At 36.2% G+C, this 26,603-nt stretch overlaps 1 protein-coding gene across 1 annotated transcript; it reads right to left on the bottom strand.

Annotated features, from left to right (window-relative positions):
* Nucleotides 1-1,331: 1,331 nt before the first annotated feature.
* Nucleotides 1,332-26,362, bottom strand: Zfp735 (zinc finger protein 735). Its single transcript, NM_001126489.2, has 4 exons — nt 26,169-26,362; nt 25,322-25,448; nt 24,764-24,859; nt 1,332-4,670 (listed from the first exon to the last, which is right to left on the bottom strand). The coding sequence occupies exons 1-4, from the start codon at nt 26,181-26,183 to the stop codon at nt 2,704-2,706; spliced, it is 2,205 nt and encodes a 734-aa protein (NP_001119961.1). The 5' UTR covers nt 26,184-26,362; the 3' UTR covers nt 1,332-2,703.
* Nucleotides 26,363-26,603: the final 241 nt, after the last annotated feature.

Below are 26,603 nucleotides of genomic sequence, written 5' to 3'. Positions count from 1 at the left end.
AATATTTTTCTGTTCCTGCTTCTTTTCCTATGGTTTGGGGAAATAAAGTTTAAATGGCTGCTGGTTAATAAAGTCAATAAAGGAAAAATGACACTGTTTTGCAAGATCACAAAAGTTTGTTCAATATATATGTGTGTATATATATATATATATATATATATATATATTCATATATATTCCAAATTGTCAATTGATAGATTCATATATTACATATGTATATATGCAAATAGGATTTTGATAGGTATGTGTATATATACTTAGCTAAGAATCTTCCTATATACAAATTCACTCATTATATTTCTATATATCATCTAACTATCATCTATTAATCTATTTGAAATTATAATCTCAATAGAATTCCCTTTATTCCAAGAATTAAGGCCAATGATTGACCAGCTGGGATTTATATAACTAAAAGCTTCAGCATTGCTAAAGAAACAAAAATTGAGTGAAGTGCCAAGGAGCAGCTTCAGCTTGCAGAGGAGACGTGAGGAAGGGGCATCTGGGAGTGACGAAGGAATAACTTGAAGTCAAGTTATGGGTTTTCATTCTTAAAGAAATTATGAATACAATTCAATTGAAAAATTCAAAGCATTTCCTTCTTGTTTGAACAACAAATATTTTCTTCACTTTGTCATTTCCAGCAGGTTTCCATCAGTGGCCCTGGCTGCTGTGTCAAGGGAATGTTTAAAAGGCAGAAAACAACAACTAAAGGGATCTGTTTAAAGCTACATTCAGATGTGATCCTAGTGATGTGATCTACAATGTTGAACCACAGCACCCAGAAAGTTCAGCATGTTCATTACATACATTTTAACAAGGAACTCAGGCTAATGTCTGCAAGCAAGCAGAGGGGCAGCATTATTATATACAGGTGAAGAGGCGGCTGCTTTGTCTCATCTTAGTAGGTACAGTAGGAGCAATACTTTGGACAAAAATTCTCTGAGGGAAAATTCTATGGAGAACAGTATTCACCACACAAAATGAATATCAACATTTGGACCAGAGAAGAATTTTTCATCTTAAATTTTTAACCTCCTGGACGAACAATGGGTTTACTTGGAATTTTTCCATATACCTGAGATGGCAATGACTTTATTCATAAAACACACACACACACACACACACACACACACACACACACGAGAAAACCTCAGGTTTTCCTCTGCTCACAGTATATACTCTGCCTAATTGCTTTCTTGGAATTTGTCCAAAGCAATCAATTTTATCTTTTATGACATGTTTCTATTGGTATTATCAATCTGGAAATGGAACATAAGAATGATACCATCCCAGATAAAAAATGGATAGTAATCACACCAAGGCAGGAGTAATAAGAAGACAGTTATAATATATTTATTGATAATTCAGACAAAGAAGAGATTGAGATTAAATATTAACTATAATGTATATTTTGTAAAATGTTCAAAGACTAACAATAAAATAATATTCACATAGAATATATCTCACAAATGCTATACTATACAGAACATTATGCAACAGGTTTGTATAAGGATATTTATATTATTGTGGCTTAAATCCTTACATTTTAAAACATTACTTTTCTAGTTTTGTTTGAACATGAATTCTATACCATCATTGATTAATGATGTCAGATTAATACTGGGTGAAAATTTTTTCATATTTTGTTTTCTAAATAACTACTTAAGATGAATATTAGCTGTGTTCTTTGTAAATTTTTCCAATTCCTAATAAAATATAGGGCTTTCCTGTGGGAGTTCTCTGAGTAAGGTTTCAACATTATTTAGATTCTTACAAATATGCTTTTCATTGTAAATAAGAGGTTTCTGTATTAATACTAGGACAGTGATTACTTATCAAGTTAGTCTATTGCATAGATCTTCTATATGGTCTATGGTTTGTGAAAATGATAAATGATTTGCCATATTCTTTACATTTCTATGGTTTGTCTCTAGTATGCATGTTATGAGAGGTTTGAAAGTGTGATTTCTGTGTGTAAAGGATTTCCTATATTCTTTACATAGGTAATGTTTGTTTGCAGTATGGGTTCTGTAGTTATCTTGAAGATTTGAGGAGCAGGAAATGTATTTCATATATTCATTAGAGTTGCTGAGAACAGGGTAAAGGATTGTCAACATTCGCTCTATTTGAAAGGTTTGACTCTGTGGAAAGGTTGAATACTTGAGGACTTGGGAAACCAATTATGTACTCACTACATTTGTTAGGTTAGTCCCCTGTATGGATTCTCTAGTGAAATCGAAGATTTGAGGAGCAGGAAAAAGATTTTCCACATGCATTAGACCTTTAAGGTTGTTTTCCAGTGTGGATTTTTTGATGAATTGGAGAAGTGAGGACTAGGTAATAGGCATGACACATTCATTACATTTGTAAGGTTTGTCTACTGTATGGATTCTGTGGTACTAGAAGACTTGATGACTGGGTTAATGATTTTTAACACTTATTAGGTTTGTACGGTTTCTGTTCAGTGTCTGTTCTGTGGTGAGCATGAAGTTTTCAGAATCATGTAAATGATTCCCCATGCTTATTACACTTATATGGTTTGTCTATAGTATGAAGTCTGTGGTGAACTTTAAGACTTGAATACCAGGTAAAATATTTCCCACATTTTTTACCCTTGTAAGGTTTGTCTCCTGTGTGGATTCTGTGATGAATTTGAAGATATGAAGAATGGAAAAATAATTTTCCACATTCATTACATTTTTAAGGTTTGTCTCCACTATGGATTCTGTAGTGATTTTTAAGATCTGAGCACTGTCTAAAGCTTTTCCCACATTCATTACACTTGTAAGGTTTGTCTCCAGTGTGGATTCTGTAGTGATTTTTAAGATCTGAGGACTGTATAAAGCTTTTCCCACATTCATTACATTTGTAAGGTTTATCTCCTGTATGGATTTTGTGGTGAACTTTAAGACTTGAGGACTGTGTGAATGATTTCCCACATTCATTACATTTGTAAGGTTTGTCTCCTGTGTGTACTCTCTGATGAACTTTAAGATTTGAAGACCGAATAAAACATTTACCACATTCATTACATCTGTAAGGTTTGTCACCTGTATGGATTCTGTGATGAATTTTAAGACTTGAGGACTGTGTGAATGATTTCCCACATTTATTACATTCATAAGGTTTGTCTCCTGTGTGGACTCTCTGATGCACTTGAAGATTTGAAGACCGGGTAAAATATTTACCACATTTATTACATTTGTAAGGTTTATCTCCTGTATGGATTCTTTGGTGAGCTAGAAGATTTGATGACTGCATAAATGATTCCCCACACTTATTAGATTTATAAAGTTCCTGTGCAGTGTGTATTCTGTGGTGAGCTTGAAGTTTTGAAGACCAAGTAAATAATTTCAAACAGTCCTTACAACTGAAAGGTTTCTTTACAGTATGGATTCTGTGAGGGTTTTGAAGAGCTGAGTACTGAGCAAAGCACTTGCCACATTGCATACATGATTTCCATGATTTTCCTCTAGTTTCAAATACCATAAGGCCTGAGGGTTTACTGGAACATTTCCCTGGTGGTTTATATTTTGAGTGTTTTTCTTCAACTGATAAGTTTGAATGTCCCAAGAGATTTGACACATTGGAAAAACTGTATATATGTACTCTGGCATTCTGAATTCCCTTTTCATTATGGTTTGAATCATATTGAATGATATTGGAATTGAAATTCAAGGACTTATCATATCCCGGGGCCAGGAAAAGTTTTTTAATATGTTTTATGTTATCTCTCTCTAAGTATAATGATTCAATTAAGGCATTCCTGTATATATCACATGTGTATCTGTTGGTATCTCCTTTAGTCCATGTTCTGTTATAAAGCTGAAGAGTTAAGGATTCTTTTAAAATGTCATAAAGGTTCTCTGTGGTATGGTCCTGCTGTTGCAAAATTGACTGAGAGCAGTGATTAGACCTAGCCTGTCTACTATCATGGTTATAATAATTTTCTAAAATAGGTTTACTTATCACATTTTTACTTAGAATTGTTTCATGATGAGAATCATATAATATGTTATTACCTTGGTATAAAATCCCTCCAAGTTGATTGTTTTGGTAATACTTCAGAAAGGGGTTTTTAATGTAGCCTATGTTATTATCATTTACTCTGTTGGAGTTCCCACAACTGCTTCCCATGTGATATATTCCAAGTTTCACTGCATATGTAGATACTTTCTTATGTTGATCTAAATGGTAGAACTTGTCATAAACTCGATTTAATGGTTGAGGGAGATGTAATAAACTTTTAGAGAAATATCTTTCACATTGATGATATTCAGTAATTTTTTCTCTTCTCCAAAATCTCCTTTCTTCATAAAGTGTTGATGTATTGTCTAATACCATACTACTTAGTAAATGCTTCAGAGAAGTGTGTTTATTCACCCAAATGTCTCTCTTTAATGTTTTTGTATTTCTCTGTACAGAGTTGCATTTCAAAAGTTGTTGTAAAAATTTTCCTAAAGAAGCATCCAACTGTAAAAATGGGAGCAAATCATTTTCATAATTACATATTTCATGCTCTTCACTGCCAGCTCTATATTCCCAGAACTTCTTTCTATATAGGTCAAAAAGACCATTAAGTCCAAATCTTGGTGTTATTTCTTTCTGAAAATAATTTTGTGTACACACCTTTGGTAATAGCTTCTTGGTACGATTGCAATCCAATGCTGAAAGTAATAAAGCAAATCATTATGTGTCATGTTGGAGTTGTGTGAAAATAATATATATACATAATTTATCAACTAGCACTAATCCAAGGATTATAGTAAAAGTGTATTAACACAGAAGTGCATCACTTTGTTCCAAGAAAACAAATATCATAAATGTAATGAATGTTAGAACATATTTCATTAAATATATTGTAGGCTTTGTAATATATATGCAAGTCATCAGAATAACAGATAATTTGAAACAAAATTGTTTCAACTATCACCCACTGATACTTTTTTCTCCTCCCTGTTAATCTCAGTTATAAATAATGACATAAATCAATGTACAATCACTTGAAATAATCGATTTAATATCACAGAGAATATTTGTAAGGAAAGAAACATAAAAACATCTAAGAGTACCAGGTAAAAATTACATCAGGCATATGAGCCTAGATTTAAATTTTTTCTCAAATCCTAAGGAATATTCACTGAGACAGGTAAATTCCATAGAAACCTAAGTATTCTTAAACATGTTAAAAATCTTGATTTGTATAAAATAAATTTTCTATCCATACTACTACAAAAATTTTTATGTCAAAATTAAATCTGAAGTTCTATTCCTGAAATTTGAACAATCACACATTATTTTTGAAATGTATTTCAGAACCATAGATATGAACATCATTCCCTGGGCCATAGATCTACCTGCATCTTTGAAGGCATGCTGCCACCCAGGCTAACCATGTGAGATCCCCATATACTACACCACAGCATGCTAAGTTCCATGGCAAGCACAGAAGCTATGAGATCTGCTCCATCAACTTCATGCTACACCTTCCAGTACACACCACTACTTACAATCTCAGATGCCTGCAGCCCTCAGAAACCACAAGCTATGTCTGCATCCTCAGAGGCCTGCTGACACCCTGGATAAACAGAGGTCTGAAGTCATGAGGTACTACCAGCTCTACCTGCAACCCTGGAAACTTGCTGCCACCCAGGGCAACCCATATCTACCTGAAATCCCAGAGACCTGCAGCCATCATTGACTACCAGGCCTGCCAACATCAGAGACAATCAGATGGTTAAGGACATAGTAAGAACATAATCAACTAAGTCCAGAGCAATATGGTACCACAAGAACACAGCTATCCTACCACAGTAAGCCCTGTATACCCTAGCAAACCTGAAGTGTAAAAAAAAATGACTTAAACTTAATCTTTTGAAGATAACAGAGACCCTTAAAAAGAAATGAATAAATCTCTTAAAGAAATACAGGTCTTCTGCCAGTATTCTTTGGGTATAAATATGTGAGTAATCTTTTAAATAATAAACTCCATTATGATTATGTCATTGTTCTTGTCTTCCTTCTCTTGTCATGTTGGAATTAATGAATGTTTCATGAATATCTGTAGCTACAATTATCTATAGTTCATGAACTATGTATGAAGAAAGTAGTACAGCAATCTATGATCCTTTTAACCTCTTCATAAAATTGAATTAAAATAGGAAGATTGAATGGTTATGAAATCAGAAGTCTCTTCAATTCCCCTGCATTGCCAGGGGTCATACACAAGAATATGTTATCCAACTTTAGTTCCCCAAAACACAATTGATGTAGTCTGTGTATTCAACTCATGCACACTTATGTACTGCAGGGATATGCATTCCTTTCAATCCTGCTATCTGCTTATCTTTTTTTTAACAGTCTCCTCATTAGGGATATTTAAGTACCATTTGAATACCAACAGTACCAGAAGTCTGTATGTCACCACCTTTGGCAGAAAAACCTTGCCGTTCATCCACAGAAGAATAACGACTTCTTATCACTTTTGGGGTCTTATCAATAAGAATGTAATCCATTTTTAAAAGATTGAATGCTTTTTCATATGAAATCATTTGTGAGATTTGGCTATGTAATGTAGACCTTGCAATTCAACATAAACAGTAACAATGTATATAGTACATGGGAAGCTCAGGTTTCATTTGTTCAACTACTACCTTGTGCATGGTATGTTGATGTTTCATAGACCCAATTGCATTCATGACTTGAAGTTAGTATGTATTTTCTAGATAGGAGTCTTGAACTTAGGCAAGCATCTCCTTTCACTTCCCTGAATCCCTCCATTTTATTTGTATTTCGGAGCATCTCTGCAAACTGTGAATCTCTTGTGAGACTATGCTGGGGCCTAGCAAACACAGAAGTGGATGCTCACAGTCAGCTAATGGATGGATCACAGGGCTCCCAATGGAGGAGCTAGAGAAAGTACCCAAGGAGCTAAAGGGATCTGCAACCCTATAGGTGGATCAACATTATGAACTAACCAGTACCCCGGAGCTCTTGACTCTAGCTGCATATGTATCAAAAGATGGCCTAGTCGGCCATCACTGGAAAGAGAGGCCCATTGGACACGCAAACTTTATATGCCCCAGTACAGGGGAACACCAGGGCCAAAAAGGGGGAGTGGGTGGGTAGGGGAAGGGGTGTGGTGGATATGGGGGACTTTTGGTATAGCATTGGAAATGTAAATGAGCTAAATACCTAATAAAAAATGGAAAAGGAAAAAAAAACTGTGAGTCAAAACAAAACCTTCATTCCTTAAAAAAAAAAAAAAGACAAAGACAGAAAGAAAGAAAAGAAAAAGGAATACAGGAAAATAAAATCAAATATGTAGAGGTCCTTAAAGAGAAAATGAATAAATACTAAGAAATACAGGAAAATACAAACAAGTGTAGGAAGGAATAAAAATGTTCAATATCTGAAAAGAGAAATAGAAGCAATGAAGAAAACACAAATTGAGGTGATCCTGCAAAACCTAGGAAAGAGAAAAGGAGCTCCATATATAAGTATCACCAACATAATACAAGACATAAAAGATAAAATCTCAGGTGTAGAGGTACACTAGAAGTAGATGCATTAGTCAAAGAAAATCCCAAAGCTAAATTATTTTTAACATAGAATTGCAGGAAATTTGAAAGACTATGAAAAGATCAAACCTAAAATCAATAGGAATAGAAGACAGAGAAGATTCCCAGATCAAAGACATAGAAAATACTTTCAACAATACATGGAAGAAAATTTCTTTAATCTAAAGAAAAGTATGGATTTAAACATACATAAAGCTTACCGAACACCAAATATATGGGATCAAAAAGAAAATCCTCACACCACATAATATCCAAAAGACTAAATGTATAAAACAAAGAAAGAATATTAAATGCTGCACGAGAAAAAGGCCAAGTAACATATAAAGACAAACATCAGAATTACACCCAACTTTTCAACAGAAAATCTAAAAGCCAAAAGAGCCTGGACATAAGAGACCACAGTTCTCAGCCCAGAAACTATATCCCCTAAAACACTGAATCACCGTTAATGGAGAAAACTAAAAATTCCATGACAAAATGAAATACAAAAATGTTCTCCATTAATCCAGTCCTATGGTTGATACTAGAAGAAAAACTCAAATATTAGGAGGGTAATTAAACCCAAGAAACGAAAAGAAATTAATAATTCACACAAGCAAGACCAAAGGAGGAAAATTTCTCCCTCTCTCTTACACACACACACACACACACACACACACACACACACAAAACCACCAACATAAAATAGCAGAAATTAATATTCATTCATCATTAATATCTTTCAACATAAATAAATTCAATACCCCAATAAAAAGACAGAGGCTAATAGAGTGGATACATCATTACAAAAACCATACTTTAGCAACAAAGACAGACACTATATCAGAGAAAAGTGCTGGATAAAAGGTTTCCCAAGCAAATAAACCCAAGAAACAAGCTGGAGTAGCCATTCCTATATTTAATAAAATATACATTCAACCAAAAGAAATCAAAACAGATGGGGAAGGACACTTTATACACATCAAAAGAAAAATCTACCAGATGAAGTCTCAGTTCTGAACTTTTATGCTGCAAATGCGCCCACATTCATAAAAGAAACATTAGTGAAGCTCAAAACATACATTGAACCTCTCACAATAATAGTGGGAGATTTTAACACCCCTCTTCCTCACCAATTGGCAAATAATCAAAAGAGAAAATAAACATAGGAATAATGAAAATAGTAGACAATGTGAATCAAATGGAATTAACAGATATATAAAGAACATTTCACCCAAACACAAAAGAATATACATTGTTCCCAACAGGCCACAGAAACTTCCTCAAGATTAACCACACACTTGGTTACAAAGCAAGCATCAACAGATACAAGATTGAAATAAGCTTTAGCATTTTTTCGGCACACAATGGATTAAAGCTGAACTTCAACAACAGAATAACAGAATACTTACAAACTCACAGATATTGAATAATTAATAAACGACCACAGGATCAAATAAGAAATAATTTAAAGTGAAGGTAAAACATACCCAAATATTGAGACATAATGAGAGCAGTGCTAAAAAAATCTTATTGTACTAAATGCCTTCTTAAAGAGAATAGATACATCTCATACTAGCAAATTAAAAGCACACCTGAAATCACTAGTACAAAAAGAAGCAAACACCAAAAAGGAGTAGATGGCAGGAAACAAACAAACTTATGGATGAAAGCAACAGTTTAGAAACAAAGATGACAGCATAAAGAATCAAGGAAACTAAGAGCTATTTCTTGTCAAGAAGATAGAAAAATCCTTAGCCAAAGTAACTAAAAACCAGAGACAATATCCCAAAAAACAAAAACAGAAATGAAAACATGGGCAAAACTGACACTGAAGAAATCCAAAAAAAAATCAATAACTCTTACTTCAAAAGTCTATACACTACAAAATTAGAAAATGTAAATGAAGCGAAAGAATTTCTGGATAGATGGCACTAACTAAAGTTAAATCAAGATCAGATAAAGAGTCTAATTTAGGAAAAAGAAGCAGACATTAAAATCTTACAATACAATAACAAAAAGCTAAGGGCCACATGGTTTTAGCAGAGAATTCCATCAGAATTTCAAAGAAAAGCTAATATCAATACTCCTCAAACCATTCCACAAAATAGAAACAGAAGGAACATTGCTAGGCTCATTCTGCAGAGACAAATTTACCCTGATACCTAAACCATACAAGGACTCAACAACCACAGAGAACTTCATACCAGTTTCCATTATGAACATTAATGCAAAAATACTCAATAAAATTCTCCCAAACAGAATCCAAGAAGACATCAAAAAATCATCAAACATAATAAAGTGGGCTTCATCTTAGACATGAAGGGGTGATTCAATATGTGAAAAATTGATCAATGTAACCCACCATATAAATAACCTGAAAGAACAAACATGATTATCACATTAGACACTGAAAAAGCCTTTGACAAAATACAACACTCCTTCATGATAAAAGTCTTGAAGAGATCAAGGATACAAAGCTAAACATATGAAAGGCAACACAGAAAAAGCCAATAGCCAAAATCATTGAATGGAGGGAAAATTAAAGAATTGTGGAAAAGGTCAGGCTATACACATTCTCCTTTATCTCCTCAATATAGTACATAAAGTTAGAGATAGAGCATAAGATAACTAAAAGAGATCATAGAGATATGAATTGTAAAAGAAGAAGGATGGTATCACAAACCCACTTTTAAAAGTTTTGACTCAGAATTGTTCCTGTAGAAATAAATGCAGGAGTAAAAATGGAGAAGAGAGCGAGGGAAATATAGTCTAGTGACTGGTCCAACTTGGGATACATCCCATGAATGGGCACTAAGCCCTGACATTATTACTGATTCTATGTTTGCTTGCAGACAGGAGCCCAGCATGGCTGTCCTCTGAGAGGCTCTACCAGCAGCTGACTAAGACAGATGCACACACTTAAAACCAATCATTAGACTGAGGTCTAAGATGCCTATAGAAGAATTAGGGGAAGGTTTGAAAGAGTTGAAGGGGAAGGCAACTTCATAGAAAGATGAACAATGTCAACTAACCCTGACCCTTGGGAGTTCCCAGAGATTAAGTCATCAACCAAGGATCATATATGAATTGGTCTGAGGCCTCTGGCACATATGTAACCGAGGACTGCCTTATCTGGCCTCAGTGGGAGATGATGTGACTAATCCTGTAAAGTTTTGATGTGCCATGGAAGGAGAATGTGGGGAGAAGGGAATATCTTCTCAGAGGGGAATAGGGTGAGGAAATCTGTGAGGGAGCAACATTTGGGATATTAATAAATAAAATAATTTTAAATTTTCATTTTAAAAAAAGAAAATAAAGGAAAACTATTGCTATTCACAGGTGATATAATAGTATATGTAAATGAGTATGAAAAGTACTAGAATTTTTCTTATCCCATGACTCTCTAAGGCAGGACCAGCCAGGAGTGCACAGGCCGCAGGAGCGATGGAGCAGCTCAGTGTCCTTCCAACCTCCATCTGCACCCAGGAGCTAGAGCTGTTCTGCATCCCTCTGTGCATGAATCTTGCCAGGTGAGAGCTGGTCTCCAAGGAGTGCTGACACAGGTTTATAGGCCCACAGGAGGAACAAGCTCAAGCCAGAGACAGCCAGACAAACTAATACCAGAGATAACCAGATGGAGAAAGGCAAGCACAAGGACCTCACCAACAGAGACCAAGGCTACGTGGCATGATCAAAACCAAGTTATTCCACAACTGTAAGTCCTGGATACACCAACACACTGGAAAAGCAAGATTTGTATTTAAAAATCATATCTCATGATGCTGATAGGGGACATTGAGAAGGACATAAATAACTTCCTTAAAGAAATACAGGAGAACACAGGAAAACAGGTAGAAGCCCTTAAAGAGGAAACACAAAAACCCCTTAAAGGACTACAGGAAAGCACAATAAAACAGGTGAACGAATTCAACAAAATCATCCAGAGTCTAAAAATGGAAGAAGAAACAATAAAGAAATCACAAAAGGAGCCAACTTTGGAGATAGAAATCCTAGGAAAGTGATTGGGAGTCATAGATGCAAGCATCACCAACAGAATACAAGAGATAGAAGAGAGAATGTCAGGGACAGAAGATACCATAGAAAACATTGACACAACAGTAAAAGAAAAGGCAAAAGGCAAAAGGCAAAAGGCTCCAACCTAAAATATCCAGGAAATCAGGAAAAAAACTGAGAAGACCAAACAAAAGGATAATAGGTATAGAAGAGAGGAAAGATTCCTAACTTACAGGGCCAGTAAATGTCTTCAACAAAATTAAAGAAGAAAACTTCCCTTACCTAAAGAAAGAAATGCCCATAAACATACAAGAGGCCTACAGAACTCTAAATAGCCTGGACCAGAAAAGAAATGTCTCCCATCACATAATAATCAAGACACCAAATGCAGAAAACAAAGAAAGAATATTGAAAGCAGTAAGGGAAAAAAGGTCAAGTAACATATGAAAGCACCTATCAGAATTACACCAGACTTCTTGAAAGAGACTATGAAACCCAGATGATCCTGGGTAGATGTTATACAGACCCTAAGAGAACACAAATGCAAGCCCAGGCTCTTATACCCAGCAAAACTTGCAATTAGCATACATGAAGAAACCAAGGTATTCCATGACAAAAACAAATTTACACAATCTTTCCACAAATCCAGACCTTCAAAGGATAATAAATGCAAAACTACAACACAAGAGGGAAACTACAACCTAGAAATAGTGAGAAAATTATCTTCTTTTAACTGACCAAAAAGAAGATAGTCACATAAACATAATTCTAACAACAAAAAGAACAGGAAACAACAATCACCTTTCCTTAATATCACTTAATGTCAATGGATTCGATTCCCAAGTAAAAATATATAGACTAACAGACTAGTTATGTAAACAGGACTGAACTTTTTGCTGCTTATAGGAAACCCACCTCAGGGACAAAGACAGACACAACCTCAGAGTAAAATTTTGGAAAACAATTTCCCAAGCAAATGGTCCTAAGAAACAAGCGGGAGTAGCCATTCTAATATTGAATAAAATCGACTTTCAACCTAAGGTTATAAAAAACAACAAGGAGAAACACTTCATGCTCATCAAAGGTAAAATCTAACAAGATGGACTCTCAATTCTGCACATATGTGCTCCAAATGCAAGGCCACTCACATTCATAAAAGAAACTTTGCGGTTTCAGGACCCCGCCAAGAGTATTCAGCACAGGCCCCAGACATCCGGCCACTGTCTTGGCCAGAGGATAGGGGTCCGTCTGGCCCGGGAGTGCTTTGTTTGAGAATCTGCAGCAGACATCTTGGTTCAGGGACCCCGCCAAGTGTATTCGGCAAAGGCCCCAGACATCTGGCCACTGTCTTGACCAGAGGATAGGGGTCCGCCCAGCTCAGGAGCACTTTGCCTGAGCATCAGCAGCAGACATCTTGGTTCTGGGACCCTGCCAAGAGTATTTGGCACAGGTGAGAGTGCGGAATACAGAGGCTAAAAGCTTCTGGGACAGGCAGGAGCCACAGAGCTTCTAAGGCAGCCCTCTTTTCGAGCCCTACACATCTGGCCACTTTCCCGGTCAGAGGATAGGGGTCTGCCCGGGCCGGGAACGCTTGGACTGAGCATTGGCTGCAGACATCGTGCTTCCAGGACTCCTCTGAGAGTATTCTGCACAGGTGAGAGTGTAGAATACAGAAGCTAACAGCTTCTGGGACAGGCCAAAGCAATTCAGCTGCGGAACAGGTCCTGTTTTGGGCCTTTGTCTTCAGCCAGGAGGGAGGTCCTAACACCAGATATCTGTACACCTTCCCTGTAAGAGGAGAGCTTGCCTGCAGAGAGTGCTCTGACCACTGAAACTCAGAGAAGAGAGCTAGTCTGCCAGGTCTGCTGATAGAGGCTAACAGAATCACCCGAGGAACAAGCTCTAACCAGACACAACTAAATCAACTAACTCCAGAGATTACCAGATGGTGAAAGGTAAACATAAGAATTTTACTAACAGAACCCAAGACCAAACACCATCATCAGAACCCAGCACTCCCACTTCGCCCCGTCCAGGGCACCCCAACACACCCGAAAAGCTAGACCCCGATCTAAAAGCATATCTCATGATGATGGTAGAGGACATCAAGAAGGACCTTAATAACTCACTCAAAGAAAGACAGGAGAACACTGCTAAACTGGTAGAAGATCTTAAAGAGGAAGCACAAAAAATCCCTTAAAGAATTACAGGAAAACACGACCAAACAGGTGATGGAATTGAATAAAACCATCCAAGACCTAAAAATGGAAGTAGACACAATAAAGAAAAACCAAAGTGAGGCAATGCTGGAGATAGAAACCCTAGGAAAGAAATCTGGAACCATAGATGCGAGCATCAGCAACAGAGTACAAGAGATGGAAGAGAGAATCTCAGGTGCAGAAGATTCCATAGAGGACATCGGCACAACAATCAAAGAAAATACAAAACGCAAAAAGATCCTAACTCAAAATATCCAGGAAATCCAGGACACAATGAGAAGACCAAACCTACGGATAATAGGAGTAGATGAGAATGAAGATTTTCAACTCAAAAAACTGACAAATATCTTCAACAAAATTATAGAAGAAAACTTCCCAAACCTAAAGAAAGAGATGCTCATGAACATACAAGAAGCCTACAGAACTCCAAATAGACTGCACCAGAAAAGAAATTCCTCCCGACACGTAATAATCAGAACAACAAATTCACTAAATAAAGATAGAATATTAAAAGCAGTAAGGGAAAAGGGTCAAGTAACATATACAGGCAAGCCTAACAGAATTACACAAGATTTTTCACCAGAGACTAGGAAAGCAAAAAGAGCTTGGACAGATGTACAGACACTAAGAGAACACAAATGTGAACCGAGGATACTATACCCAGCCATCTTTCAATAACCTTAGATGGAGAAACAAAAGTATTCCACGACAAAACCAAATTCACACATTATCTTTCCACGAATCCAGCCCTTCAAAGGATGATAACAGAAAAAAAAAAATACAAGGATGGAAACCATGTCCTAGAAAAAGCAAGAAGGTAATCCCTCAACAAACCTAAGACAGCCACAAGAACAGAATGCCAACTTCAACAACAAAAATAATAAAAAGCAACAATTACTTTTCCTTAATATCTCTTAATATGAATGGACAAAACTCCCCAATAAAAAAGACATAGACTAATAGACAGGCTACATAACAGGACCCAACATTTTGCTGCTTACAGGAAACCCATCTCAGGGAAAAAGATAGACACTACCTCAGAATGAAAGGCTGAAAAACAATTTTCCAAGCAAATGGTCTGAAGAAACAAGCTGGAGTAGCCATTCTAATATCGAATAAAATCGACTTCCAACCCAAGGTCATCAAAAAAAGACAGAGGGGCACTTCATATTCATCAAAGGTAAATTCTTCCAAGAGGAACTCTCAATCTGAATATCTATGCTCCAAATGCAAGGGCAGCCACATTCATTAAAGAAACTTTAGTAAAGCTTAAAGCACACATTGCACCTCACACAATAATAGTGGGAGACTTCAACGCACCACTTTCATCAATGGACAGATCGTGGAAACAGAAACTAAACAGGGACACAGCGAAACTAACAGAAGTTATGAAACAAATGGATCTAACAGATATCTACAGAACATTTTATCCTAAAACAAAAGGATATACCTTCTTCTCAGCACCTCATGGTACCTTCTCCAAAATTGAACACATAATTGGACACAAAACAAGCCTCAACAGATACAAAAATATTGAAATCGTCCCATGCATCCTATCAGATCACCATGGACTAAGGTTGATCTTCAATAACAAAATAAATAATAGAAAGCCAACATTCATTTGGAAACTGAACAACACACTCCTCAATGATATCTTGGTCAAGGAAGGAATAAAGAAAGAAATTAAGGACTTTTTGGAGTTTAATGAAAATGAAGCCACAACATACCCAAACTTATAGGACACAATGAAAGTATTTCTAAGAGAAAAACTCATTGCCCTGAGTGCCTCCAAAAAGAAACTAGAGAGAGCACACATTAGCAACTTGACAACACACCTAAAAGCACTAGAACAAAAGGAAGCAAATTCACCCAAGAGGAGTAGAAGGTAGGAAATAATCAAACTCAGGGATGAAATCAACCAAGTGGAAACAAGAAGAACTATTCAAAGAATCAACCAAACAAGGAGCTGATTCTTTGACAAAATCAACAAGATAGAAAAAACCTTAGCCAGACTCACTAGAGGGCACAGGGAAAGCATCCTAATTAACAAAATCAGAAATGAAAAGGGAGACATAACAACAGATCCTGAAGAAATCCAAAACACCATCAGATCCTTCTACAAAAGGCTATACTCAACAAAACTGGAGAACCTGGATGAAATGAACAAGTTTCTAGAGAGATATCAGGTACCAAAGTTAAATCAAGATCAGGTTAATGATCTAAACAGTCCTATATCCCCTAAAGAAATAGAAGCAGTCATTAATAGTCTCCCAACCAAAAAAGCCCAGGACCAGATGGGTTTAGTGCAGAGTTCTATCAGACCTTCAAAGAAGATCTAATCCCGGTTCTTCACAAACTATTTCACAAAATGGAAGTAGAAGGTACTCTACCCAACTCATTCTATAAAGCCACAATTACTCTGATACCTAAACCACAAAAAGACCCAACAAAGACTGAGAACTTCAGACCAATTTCCCTTATGAATATCTATGCAAAAATCCTCAATAAATTTCTCGCTAACCGAATCAAAGAACACATCAAAATAATCATCCATCCTGACCAAGTAGGTTTCATTCCAGGGATGCAAGGATGGTTCAATATATGAAAATCCATCAACGTAATCCAGTTTATAAACAAACTCAAAGACAAAAACCACATGATCATCTCGTTAGATGCGGAGAAAGCATTTGACAAAATCCAACACCCATTCTTGATAAAAGTCTTGGAAAGATCAGGAATTCAAGGCCCATACCTAAACATGATAAAAGCAATCTATAGCAAACCAATAGCCAACATCAAAGTAAATGTTGAGAAGCTGGAAGCAATCCTACTAAAATCCAGGACTAGACAAGGCTCCCCACTCTCTCTCTACCTATTCAACATTGTACTTGAAGTCCTAGCCAGAGCAATTCGACAACAAAAAAGAGATCAAGGGGATACAAATTAGAAAAGATTAAGTCGAAATATCACTTTTTACAGATGATATCTTAGTATATATAAGTGACCCTTAAAATACCACCAGAGACTCCTAAGCCTGATAAACAGCTTGGGTGAAGTACCTGGATATAAAATTAACTCAAACAAGTCAATGGCCTTCCTCTACACAAAGAATAAACAGGCTGAGAAAGAAATTATGGAAACAACACCCTCCTCAATAGTCACAAATAATACAAAATATCTTGATGTGACTCTAACTAAGGAAGTGAAAGATCTGTATGATAAGAACTTCAAGTCTCTGAAGAAGGAAATTAAAGAAGATCTCAGAAGATGGAAAGATCTCCCATGCTCATGGATTGGCAGGATCAATATAGTAAAAATGGCGATCTTGCCAAAAGGAATCCATGTATTCAATGCAATCCCCATCAAATCTCCAATTCAATTCTTCAACGAATTAGAAAAGCAATCAGTAAATTCATCTGGAATTAGAAAAAAAACCTAGGTTAGCAAAAACTCTTCTCAAGGATAAAAGAACCTCTGGTGGAATCACCATGCCTGACCTAAAGCTGTACTACAGAGCAATTGTGATAAAAACTGCATGGTACTGGTATAGTGACAGACAAGTAGACCAATGGAATAGAATTGAAGACCCAGAAATGAACCCACATACCTATGGTCACTTGATCTTTGACAAGAAAGCAAAAACCATCCAGTGGGAAAAAGACAGCATCATCAACAATGGTGCTGGCACAACTGGTAGTTATCATGTAGAAGAATGCGAATTGATCCATTCCTATCTCCTTGTACTAAGGTCAAATCTAAGTGGATTAAGGAACTCCACATAAAACCAGAGACACTGAAACTTATTGAGGAGAAAGTAGGGAAAACTTTCGAAGATATGGGCACAGGGGAAAAATCCTGAATAGAACAGCAATGGCTTGTGATGTAAGATCGTGAATTGACAAATGGGACCTCATGAAACTGCAAAGCTTCTGCAAGGCAAAAGACACCGTCAATAAGACAAAAAGGCCACTAAACAATTGGGAAAGGATCTTTACCTATCCTAAATCAGCTAGGGGACTAATATCCAATATATATAAAGAACTCAAGAAGGTGGACTCCAGAAAATCAAATAACCCCATTAAAAAATGTGGCTCAGAGCTAAAGAAAGAATCCTCACCTGAGGAATACCGAATGGTTGAGAAGCACCTGAAAAAATGTTCAGGATCCTTAATCATCAGAGAAATGTAAATCAAAACAACCCTGAGATTCCACCTCACACCAGTCAGTTTGGCTAAGATAAAAAATTCAGGTGATAGCAAATGCTGGGGAGGATGTGGAGAAAGAGGAACAGTCCTCCATTGTTGGTGGGATTGCAAGCTTGTACAACCACTCTGGAAATCAGTCTGGCGGTTCCTCAGAAAACTGGATATAGTACTACTGGAAGATCCTGCAATACCTCTCCTGGGCATATATCCAGAAGATGTTCCAACTGGTAAGAAGAACACATGCTCCACTATGTTCATAGCAGCCTTATTTATAATAGCCAGAAGCTGGAAAGAACCCAGATGCCCCTCAACAGAGGAATGGATACAGAAAATGTGGTACATTTACACAATGGAGTACTATTCAGCTATTAAAAAGAATGAATTTATAAAATTCCTAAGCAAATGGATGGACCTGGAGGGTATCATCCTGAGTGAGGTAACCCAATCACAAAGGAACTCACACAATATGTACTCACTGATAAGTGGATATTAGCCCTGAAACTTAGGATACTCAAGATATAAGATACACTTTGCTAAATGCATGCAACTCAAGAATAACGAAGTCCAAAGTGTGAATACTTTGCCCCTTCGAATTTTGTTCCCTTAGAATTGGGAACAAAACACCCATGGAAGGAGTTACAGAGACAAAGCTTGGAGCTGTGTCAAAAGGATGGACCATCTAGAGCCTGCCATTTCCAGGGTTCCATCCCATAATCAGCTTCCAAATGCTGAAACCATTGCATATACTAGCAAGATTTTGCTGAAAGAACCCAGATATAGATGTGTCTTGTGAGACTATGCCGGGGCCTAGCAAACACAGAAATGGATGCTCACAGTCAGCTATTGGATGGATCACAGGGCCTCCAATGGAGGAGCTAGAGAAAGTATCCAAGGAGCTAAAGGGATCTGCAACCCTATAGGTAGAACAACATTATGAACTAACCAGTACCCCGGAGCTCTTGACTCTAGCTGCATATGTATGAAAAGATGGCCTAGTCGACCATCACTGGAAAGAGAGGCCCATTGGACTTGCAAACTTTATATGCCCCAGTACAGGGGAATGCCAGGGCCAAAAAGTGGGAGGGGGTGGGTAGTGGAGTGGGTAGGAGGCTTTGGGGGACTTTTGGGATAGCATTGGAAATGTAAATAAGGAAAATACCTAATAAAAAGTATTTTTAAAAAAAGAGGCCCATTGGACTTGCAAACTTTATATGCCCCAATACAGGGGAACGCCAGGGTCAAAAAGGGGGAGTGGGTGGGTAGGGGAGTGGGGGTGGGTGGGTATGGGGGACTTTTGGTATAGCATTGGAAATGTAAATGAGCTAAATACCTAATAAAAATGGAAAAAAAAAGAAACTTTGCTAAAAAGCTCAAAGAACACATTACACTGCACAAAATAGTGGGAGACTTCAACATCCTACTCTTACCAAAGGACAGATCATGGAAACAGAAACTAAACAGAGACACAGTGAAACTAATACAAGTTATGAATCAAATGTATTTAACAGATATCTATAGAACAATTTATCCTAAAACAAAAGAAGATAGCTTTTTCTCAGCACTTCACAGTACCTTCTTGAAAATTGACAACATAATTGGTCACAAAACAGACCTCAACAGATATAAGAAGGTTGAAATAATCCTATGAATACTATCAAATCATCACAGACTAAGGCTGGACTTCAATAACAACAAAAATAATAGAAAGCCCACATACAAGTGGAATCTGAATAACACTCTACTCAATAATAACTTGGTCAAAGAAGAAATAAAGAAATAAATTAAAGACCTTTTAAATTTTGATTAAAATGAATCCACAACATACCCAAACATATGGTACATAATGAAAACATTCCTAAGAGGAAAACACATAGCTGAGTACCTCCAAAAAGAAACCTGAGAGATCATACACTAGCAGATTGACAGCACAACTGAAAGCTGTAGAACAAAAAGAAGCAAATAGATCCAAGAGGAGTATAAGGCATTAAATAATCAAATTCATGGCTGAAATAAACCAAGAAGAAACAAAACGAACTATACAAAGAATCAACCAAACTAGGAGCTGGTTGTACCTCACACCATTCAGAATTGCTAGGATCAAAAACTCAGGTGAATTGGAATTTTGGTGTGGATTGCATTGAATCTGTAGATTGCTTCCAGAAAAATGGCCATTTCTGCTATATTATCTGTGACTATTGTGAAAGTTGAAAGGCCATCTAGTGACTGGTTCACCTGGGGATCCATCTCATATACAGTTAACAAATCCAGACATTATTGTGGATGCCAACAAATACTTGCTGACAGCCTGATATAGCTGTTTCCTGAGAGGCTCTGCCAGTGCCTGAGAAATACAGAAGCGGATGCTCATAGCCATACATTGGAGTGGACACAGGGTCCCCAATGGAGGAGCTAGAGAAAGGTCCCAAGGAGCTAAAGGGGTTTGCAGCCCCAGAGAAGGAACAACAATATGACCATCCACTACTCCGAGTGCTCGCAGGGAGTAAATCACCAACCAAAGTGTACACATGGAGGGACTCAAGGCTCCAACCACATATGTAGCAGAGGATATCCTTGTGGGACATCAGTGAGAGGAGAGGCCCTTGGTCCTGTGAATGCTTGATGCCCCAGCGCTGGGGAAAGTTAGGACAGGGAAGCTGGAGTGGCTGGGTTAGTGATCAGGGTTCGGGGTGGGGTAGGGAATGGGAAAGTGGGGATTTTCGAAGGGAAATGAGGAAAGAAGATAAAATTTGAAATGTGAATAAAGAAAATATCTAGTAATAAAAATATTTTTTAAAAAAATCTATCAGAGAACCCCTACAGTTAAAATCACCTTCAGTAAATTGGGTGATTACAAAGTTAATTCAAATAAATCGGTAGCCCTCCTTCCTACCATTGATAAATGTGCTGTTGAAGAAATAAGGAAAACAACTACATTTACAATAGCCAGAAGTAAAATAAAATATCTTGGTGTAACTCTAATCAAACAATGGACATACTCATGTAACAAGAAGTCTTTATGTAAAGTGAATAAAGAAAGAAAGAAAAGAAAAATACTTTTTCAGCTGAAGTAGAAATATCACATTCATCATCCCTTCTTTTCCTCCATCATGTCCCAGGTGACATTACATCATTCCCACCTTCCTTCTCTGTGAGGAGCGGGTGTGGCAGCAGTCCCAAGATGGTGCCCGGGACTACAGCTAAGTCTTAATGACTTGCACCTGACTTCCTCATACACCTGAAAATAAGCCACGACCATTGTGAGAACTGCACAGGTGCACTATGATGCTGGCAGTGTAAACAAGTCCATATTTGGTGGAGACATGCCCCTGCCGCCCTGATTGGCTAAAGCTGTGTGCCTGGTGAGGTGGCATGGCCTGCCGTGAGTGGATGGGGGCTGAGAGTATATAAGCAGAACCTTCCTGGGTTCCCGGGGTTCCCGTAGCAGCATTGAGGCGTTCCTGCAATAAAGGCTGTTGAGAAGAATCCAACTGTGTTGTGTCTTCCTTGCCAGCTGAGGTGGACGCAACACTTCTCAAGTTGAAAGCCTTTCTTTCCTTTTTCCTTTGATTTTACTTGAGGTACCTACATGTGTGTATGTGTGTTTATGAGTATGATCATATGTGTTATGTGTGACTGTGTACATGTGTGTATCTGTTAGCTAGGTGTTTCTAATATTACATAAAAGCATCTCTGTGAGTGGAATTTGTTGTTTGTGATTATTTATTGTTTAAGCAATGAATGCTCTGCATTGGGAAACCCATAATACTGATCATATGTAGTGGGAAACTAATGCTGATTTTCATAAACCTCATTAGTTTATGAGAATTATATGGATAGTTATGGGGAAAAATAAAAACAATATAAAATAGGAAAGGGGAAGTGTTTCTAAACTGGGAGCAGGCAAAAGATCAATACAGAAAAAGAGGCAAGATTTTTGACAAATAATAAAAAATGTTAGTTATGGTAAAGCAAATAGAAATATTGTTTTATATTTACTTACGATTATACAAAATACATATGTGTATATATTTATATGATATGTATAATATGTGTTGATTTTATATACCTTATAAGGTATATATATATATATATATATGTATATATATATATATATTGTTTGTTTGTTTTACATCCCTATAGATGAAAATGCTTTTTAAAGGAACCTGACTATAAATGTGAGAAACATCCTGTCAAATTTTATATATATATTTATTATCAAAATAATAAGGATACTTTTATAGTATCTATTTATGCATATCCTCTAAAGCTCATTAAATGTCTTATTGCTCTAGATATTATTTCAAAAATATATATTGAATATCTATGGAGAAAATGAACAACCTTCTACTGCTCATGATTTAAGAGGAATTGCTTTGAGCTTCTCTCCATGCAGAATTCTCATGTACCCAGGCTGGTTATAAACCACCTTGACTTTCTCTAGTCTGCCTATAACTGTAACATAATGATGCTGTATTTGTTCAAAGGCCTTTTCAGAATCTGATGAAATTATCCTGTGGTTTCTATGTTGTAGCTGTTCGTCACTTTATTACCTTTATTGATTAATTTATATTGAACTATCTGCATCTCTAGATTGAAACCAACTTGAAAATGGTAGATAATCATTTACATATTTTTTTAGGTAATTTTCAAAATATCTTACTGCAAATGTTAGCATCTATAGTCATATGGGATGCTGAGAAACACATTTTTATTTAGTTATTTTAATCAAACTCATAGTGGATTCTTAAAAGGAGAAAGGGAATTTAAAAGTTTCTTGAGTTTCTACACTGAAGAGAAATGTAAAGAAACTAGGCTTTAGTTCTAACTTGATGGTCTAGTAAATCTCTGTCCTGATTCCATCTGGCCATGGGCTTTCTTTAGTTAGAAGGATATGATTACACATTCTTTTTTCGTCAAAGAACTAGTGTTAGTTTAAAGGGTCAATTTAATCTTGGTTCAATGTTTGTAAGCCATCAATACAACATCTTTTAGCTTTTATGAAATGTTTCATTCCTTAGGTGTTAATTTTTTAGATAAATGGATGGAACTAGGAACAATCAATATGAATGAGGTACTCCAAGAAAAGAAAAAAACACTGCAAGGTTTCTTTCATGTGCTAGGTTAGTGTTTAAGATTTGCATGTATCTGTTATATTTAGAATATTTATGTTGGCTAGGTAACTCATTAGGAACCAAAATTTGCTTATTATTATTTTATTGTTATTTTTTTCTTCTATGAAAAAATAAAAGACAGTGTCATAAAGGAGAAATGAGATCAATATTATATCAAGAAATTGGAGATAAAATAGAGAAGAACCATTATGGAGAACAATAAAAGTGCATAACAATTTTTAAAGTTACATATGTACTGCCTCTGTGTGTAGGGGTATGCAAGTACTCAGGGGTACTTTTAGAATACTTTTTCCACCAGGTGTCTTTTGGATATTGAACTCAAGTCATAAGATTTCAATACAAGCGGCTCTAACTTCTGCACCGTTTCTCTGGTTCACACTAAATATTGTTTAATGTCATATGGAAAACTACTATTATAGACACTTTCCAACACATGAACATAAGAAATGCTGTTTACATGACATAGCCACAAATTAGAACAGACAATACAATGCTCACTGCTGTAAATAACACCACAAATACTTTGGTAGTATCTATCACTTTTTGATTGGCATCATGGTGCCTCTGTGGGTTAAAACCTATATCTGACACTGTTTCTGAGGCCCATAATCTGAGACTAAACAGGTTCAGGATCCTATATTAAAATCTCCTATTATTCCTACAAATAAAATCATAATAATAAGATTCCTAAAGATATATTGCTTTTCCAGTAGATCTGTGCATCAATCAACCTTCAATAGAGAAGCTTAATATGGAGGGCAATAACTGGAAAGGTCCAGAAATTGAGAGACTTTGGAGCACTTAGTCTTATATAGCTATAATTACCAAATGCTCAGGGGCCAATGAGACAGAATGATTGTAAAGAGCAGAGGATGTGGATGATGCTAAATAAACAACATCTTCACACACAAGAGCAATACCCATATAAACTCACTGAGAATATGATAGCATCTACCAGACCAATACAAGTTCAAGAGAGATAAAAAAAAAACCCAGCTTTGAGAAGGGGAAACAGGTAGAAAGTGCTAAACAAGATTAGAACTATCCATAGTACATAGATTCTTGGAGAGGGAAAACAAATTTTATCCTACAGGTTATATAACATTGGGTCTATTAATCATATTCCATTGATTATGCTAAGGAAAAATTGCAAGCACAAATCTGACTCCATGCTTAAATATATTTTTTGGTTCCTGTTTTTGTTTATTTCTTTGGAGAGAGAGAGAGACAGAGACAGAGACAGCGACACCATGATATTGAGTTAGTATGGGAAGTAGACATGGTCTGCAAGAAGATGAAAGAGAAAAATATGAGTAAAATATACTCTATAAAATTCTTTACAAATGCAATAAGACAATGATCACACAAATCTACTTATTATAAACATATGGCTGAAAATAATTATAGTAATTATAATACAGAATAATCTTCTATTTCATAAAATAGGTATAATATATTGCATTTCAGACCCCCTACTATTCAGGTAAAGAAGATAAAACTCATATAACAGCCAAGGTGTGCTATTTCTCTGGTACATTACTCTGAACAACTTGTCTAATCACACTTCAGGATTAGATTGCTCCTTGGTTTAGAATCATCACATCACATGTTATTTCCTTTCAGATTACCTGGTTCTCTTACTTCTGTCTTCTCTCCATCAACAATCCATGGTTCTTTGTTTTGTTCAAGACAGATGATTACCTCTTGTTTTGAAACAGCAACACCTGTATAATCAAACAGACATACTATTGAACATAGCTGGGTACTAGCACAGGAATGTGCCGTGTAGATAACATGGAGAAGAGTAAAAGATAAATGAATGATTTACTTATAGTCGCAACTTTCCAAAATGTTTTAGACTCTCCATAACTCAATTCTTTTTAAAATTATGAATTTCTGTTTTAAATTACCACATTAGAAATAAGACAACTGTGGAAATCAAAGTTGATTCACATATAAATGCTAAAGACCGCCTATACAAAAAGCATGTAAGATTGAATGATCATTAGGTTAAATGTAACAAGATAAAGTTACATAACATGTTCGTTTTAAATAAGTCAATACTCAATACCTATAAAAATGTAAGAGATGGACTAATTAATGAAGGTCTGACCCAAATATTAGTAGCAGTCAGTATTAAACATCCATAAGATGAAGTAGAAATAATGGAATAAAAATATTCTTACCCACAGAAACCAGGTTGATGTAATTTTCCAACATGACATCTCTGTACAAAGCCCTCTTGGCAGAATCCAGACATTCCCACTCTTCCTTAGAGAACTCTATAGCCACATCCATGAATGTCAATACACCCTGAAATTGAAGTTCACACTAATCCCTTGTGTCCTTTAGCTAAGTTCTAGATTTGATCCAAGGAAATGTTAGTTAACTATGTAACTCATTCTTCTATCAATAAATAATGTTAATTTTTGATGAATTATAATCTGAGAGAAAGAATGCTGTGACCTTTCTGCGAAGATAAATAGGCCAGGAATTGTCAACCTGTGAGTGGTTACCCTTTTGGGATCACATGTCATGATCCCCTAAGTGATGTAAAGGTGGTTTCCTAAGTCACCAGAAAGCAGAGATAGTTACAATAGGGTTCATAGCAGTAGAAAAATTATAGTTGTGAACTACCAATAAAAATAAATTCATACTTAGGGTCACAGCAACCTGACAAACTCTATTAAGGAGTTGCAGCAGTAGGAAGACAGAACTACTGCAGTAGGCTATCAGCCTTATTTTATGAGTTATTTATCATATACTTATTATATAATTTAATACATACTTGTTACATAATATTTATGTATTATATATTTGTTGCATAATTTGATATACAACAAATATGAATTTTCGTATTTATGAATTATAATTCATATTTATAAGTTATATAACATTGTATGAATATAACAGAGATCATATGAAAAAATAGTTCTGTAAATGTGAGTTAGAATAGTGAAAATTGGATGTTGGTACTATGAAGTTATTTTTGTAAGAACAGTTATCTTATCCCATACCCATGTATGCATTTACCTGTGAAGCACACATCTCTGCTTCTTCCTTCAGAATGGAATGTTTCACAAAAGCTTATACTAAAATTTTACTTCCCAGAACCCACTCTTTATTCAGAGGCAGCAGGTCCTCCCTGTCCCTGGTAAAACTGAGGAGTGGAAAGCAGGAATCGAATCTCTAACAAGCCTTCTCCAGGGAACAGATGCAGGAATGATGAGCTTTAATAGGCAGGAAAAAAAACAGACTTTCCTTTCCTGCATCAGGTACTCTGCTTTTCCAGAAGCTGGTGTGTTTCTCTGCATACCTGGGTATGTGCTCTAGTGACCTGCTCTACACCACACACTGGCAGAGTGGGATTTTAAATGAAAGCTGAACACTGTTAAAATTGATATTCACACTTTGGTTTCTTCACCTTTGCTTGCGATGGTTTATCTAAAGAAAATTAATGCCTTTATT

This window comes from Mus musculus, chromosome 11, assembly GCF_000001635.26.
Source record: "Mus musculus strain C57BL/6J chromosome 11, GRCm38.p6 C57BL/6J".
NCBI classification, from domain to species: Eukaryota; Metazoa; Chordata; class Mammalia; order Rodentia; family Muridae; genus Mus; species Mus musculus.
The sequence above is the reverse complement of the archived record's forward strand: the minus strand, read 5'-3'. Positions and strand labels throughout refer to the sequence as shown.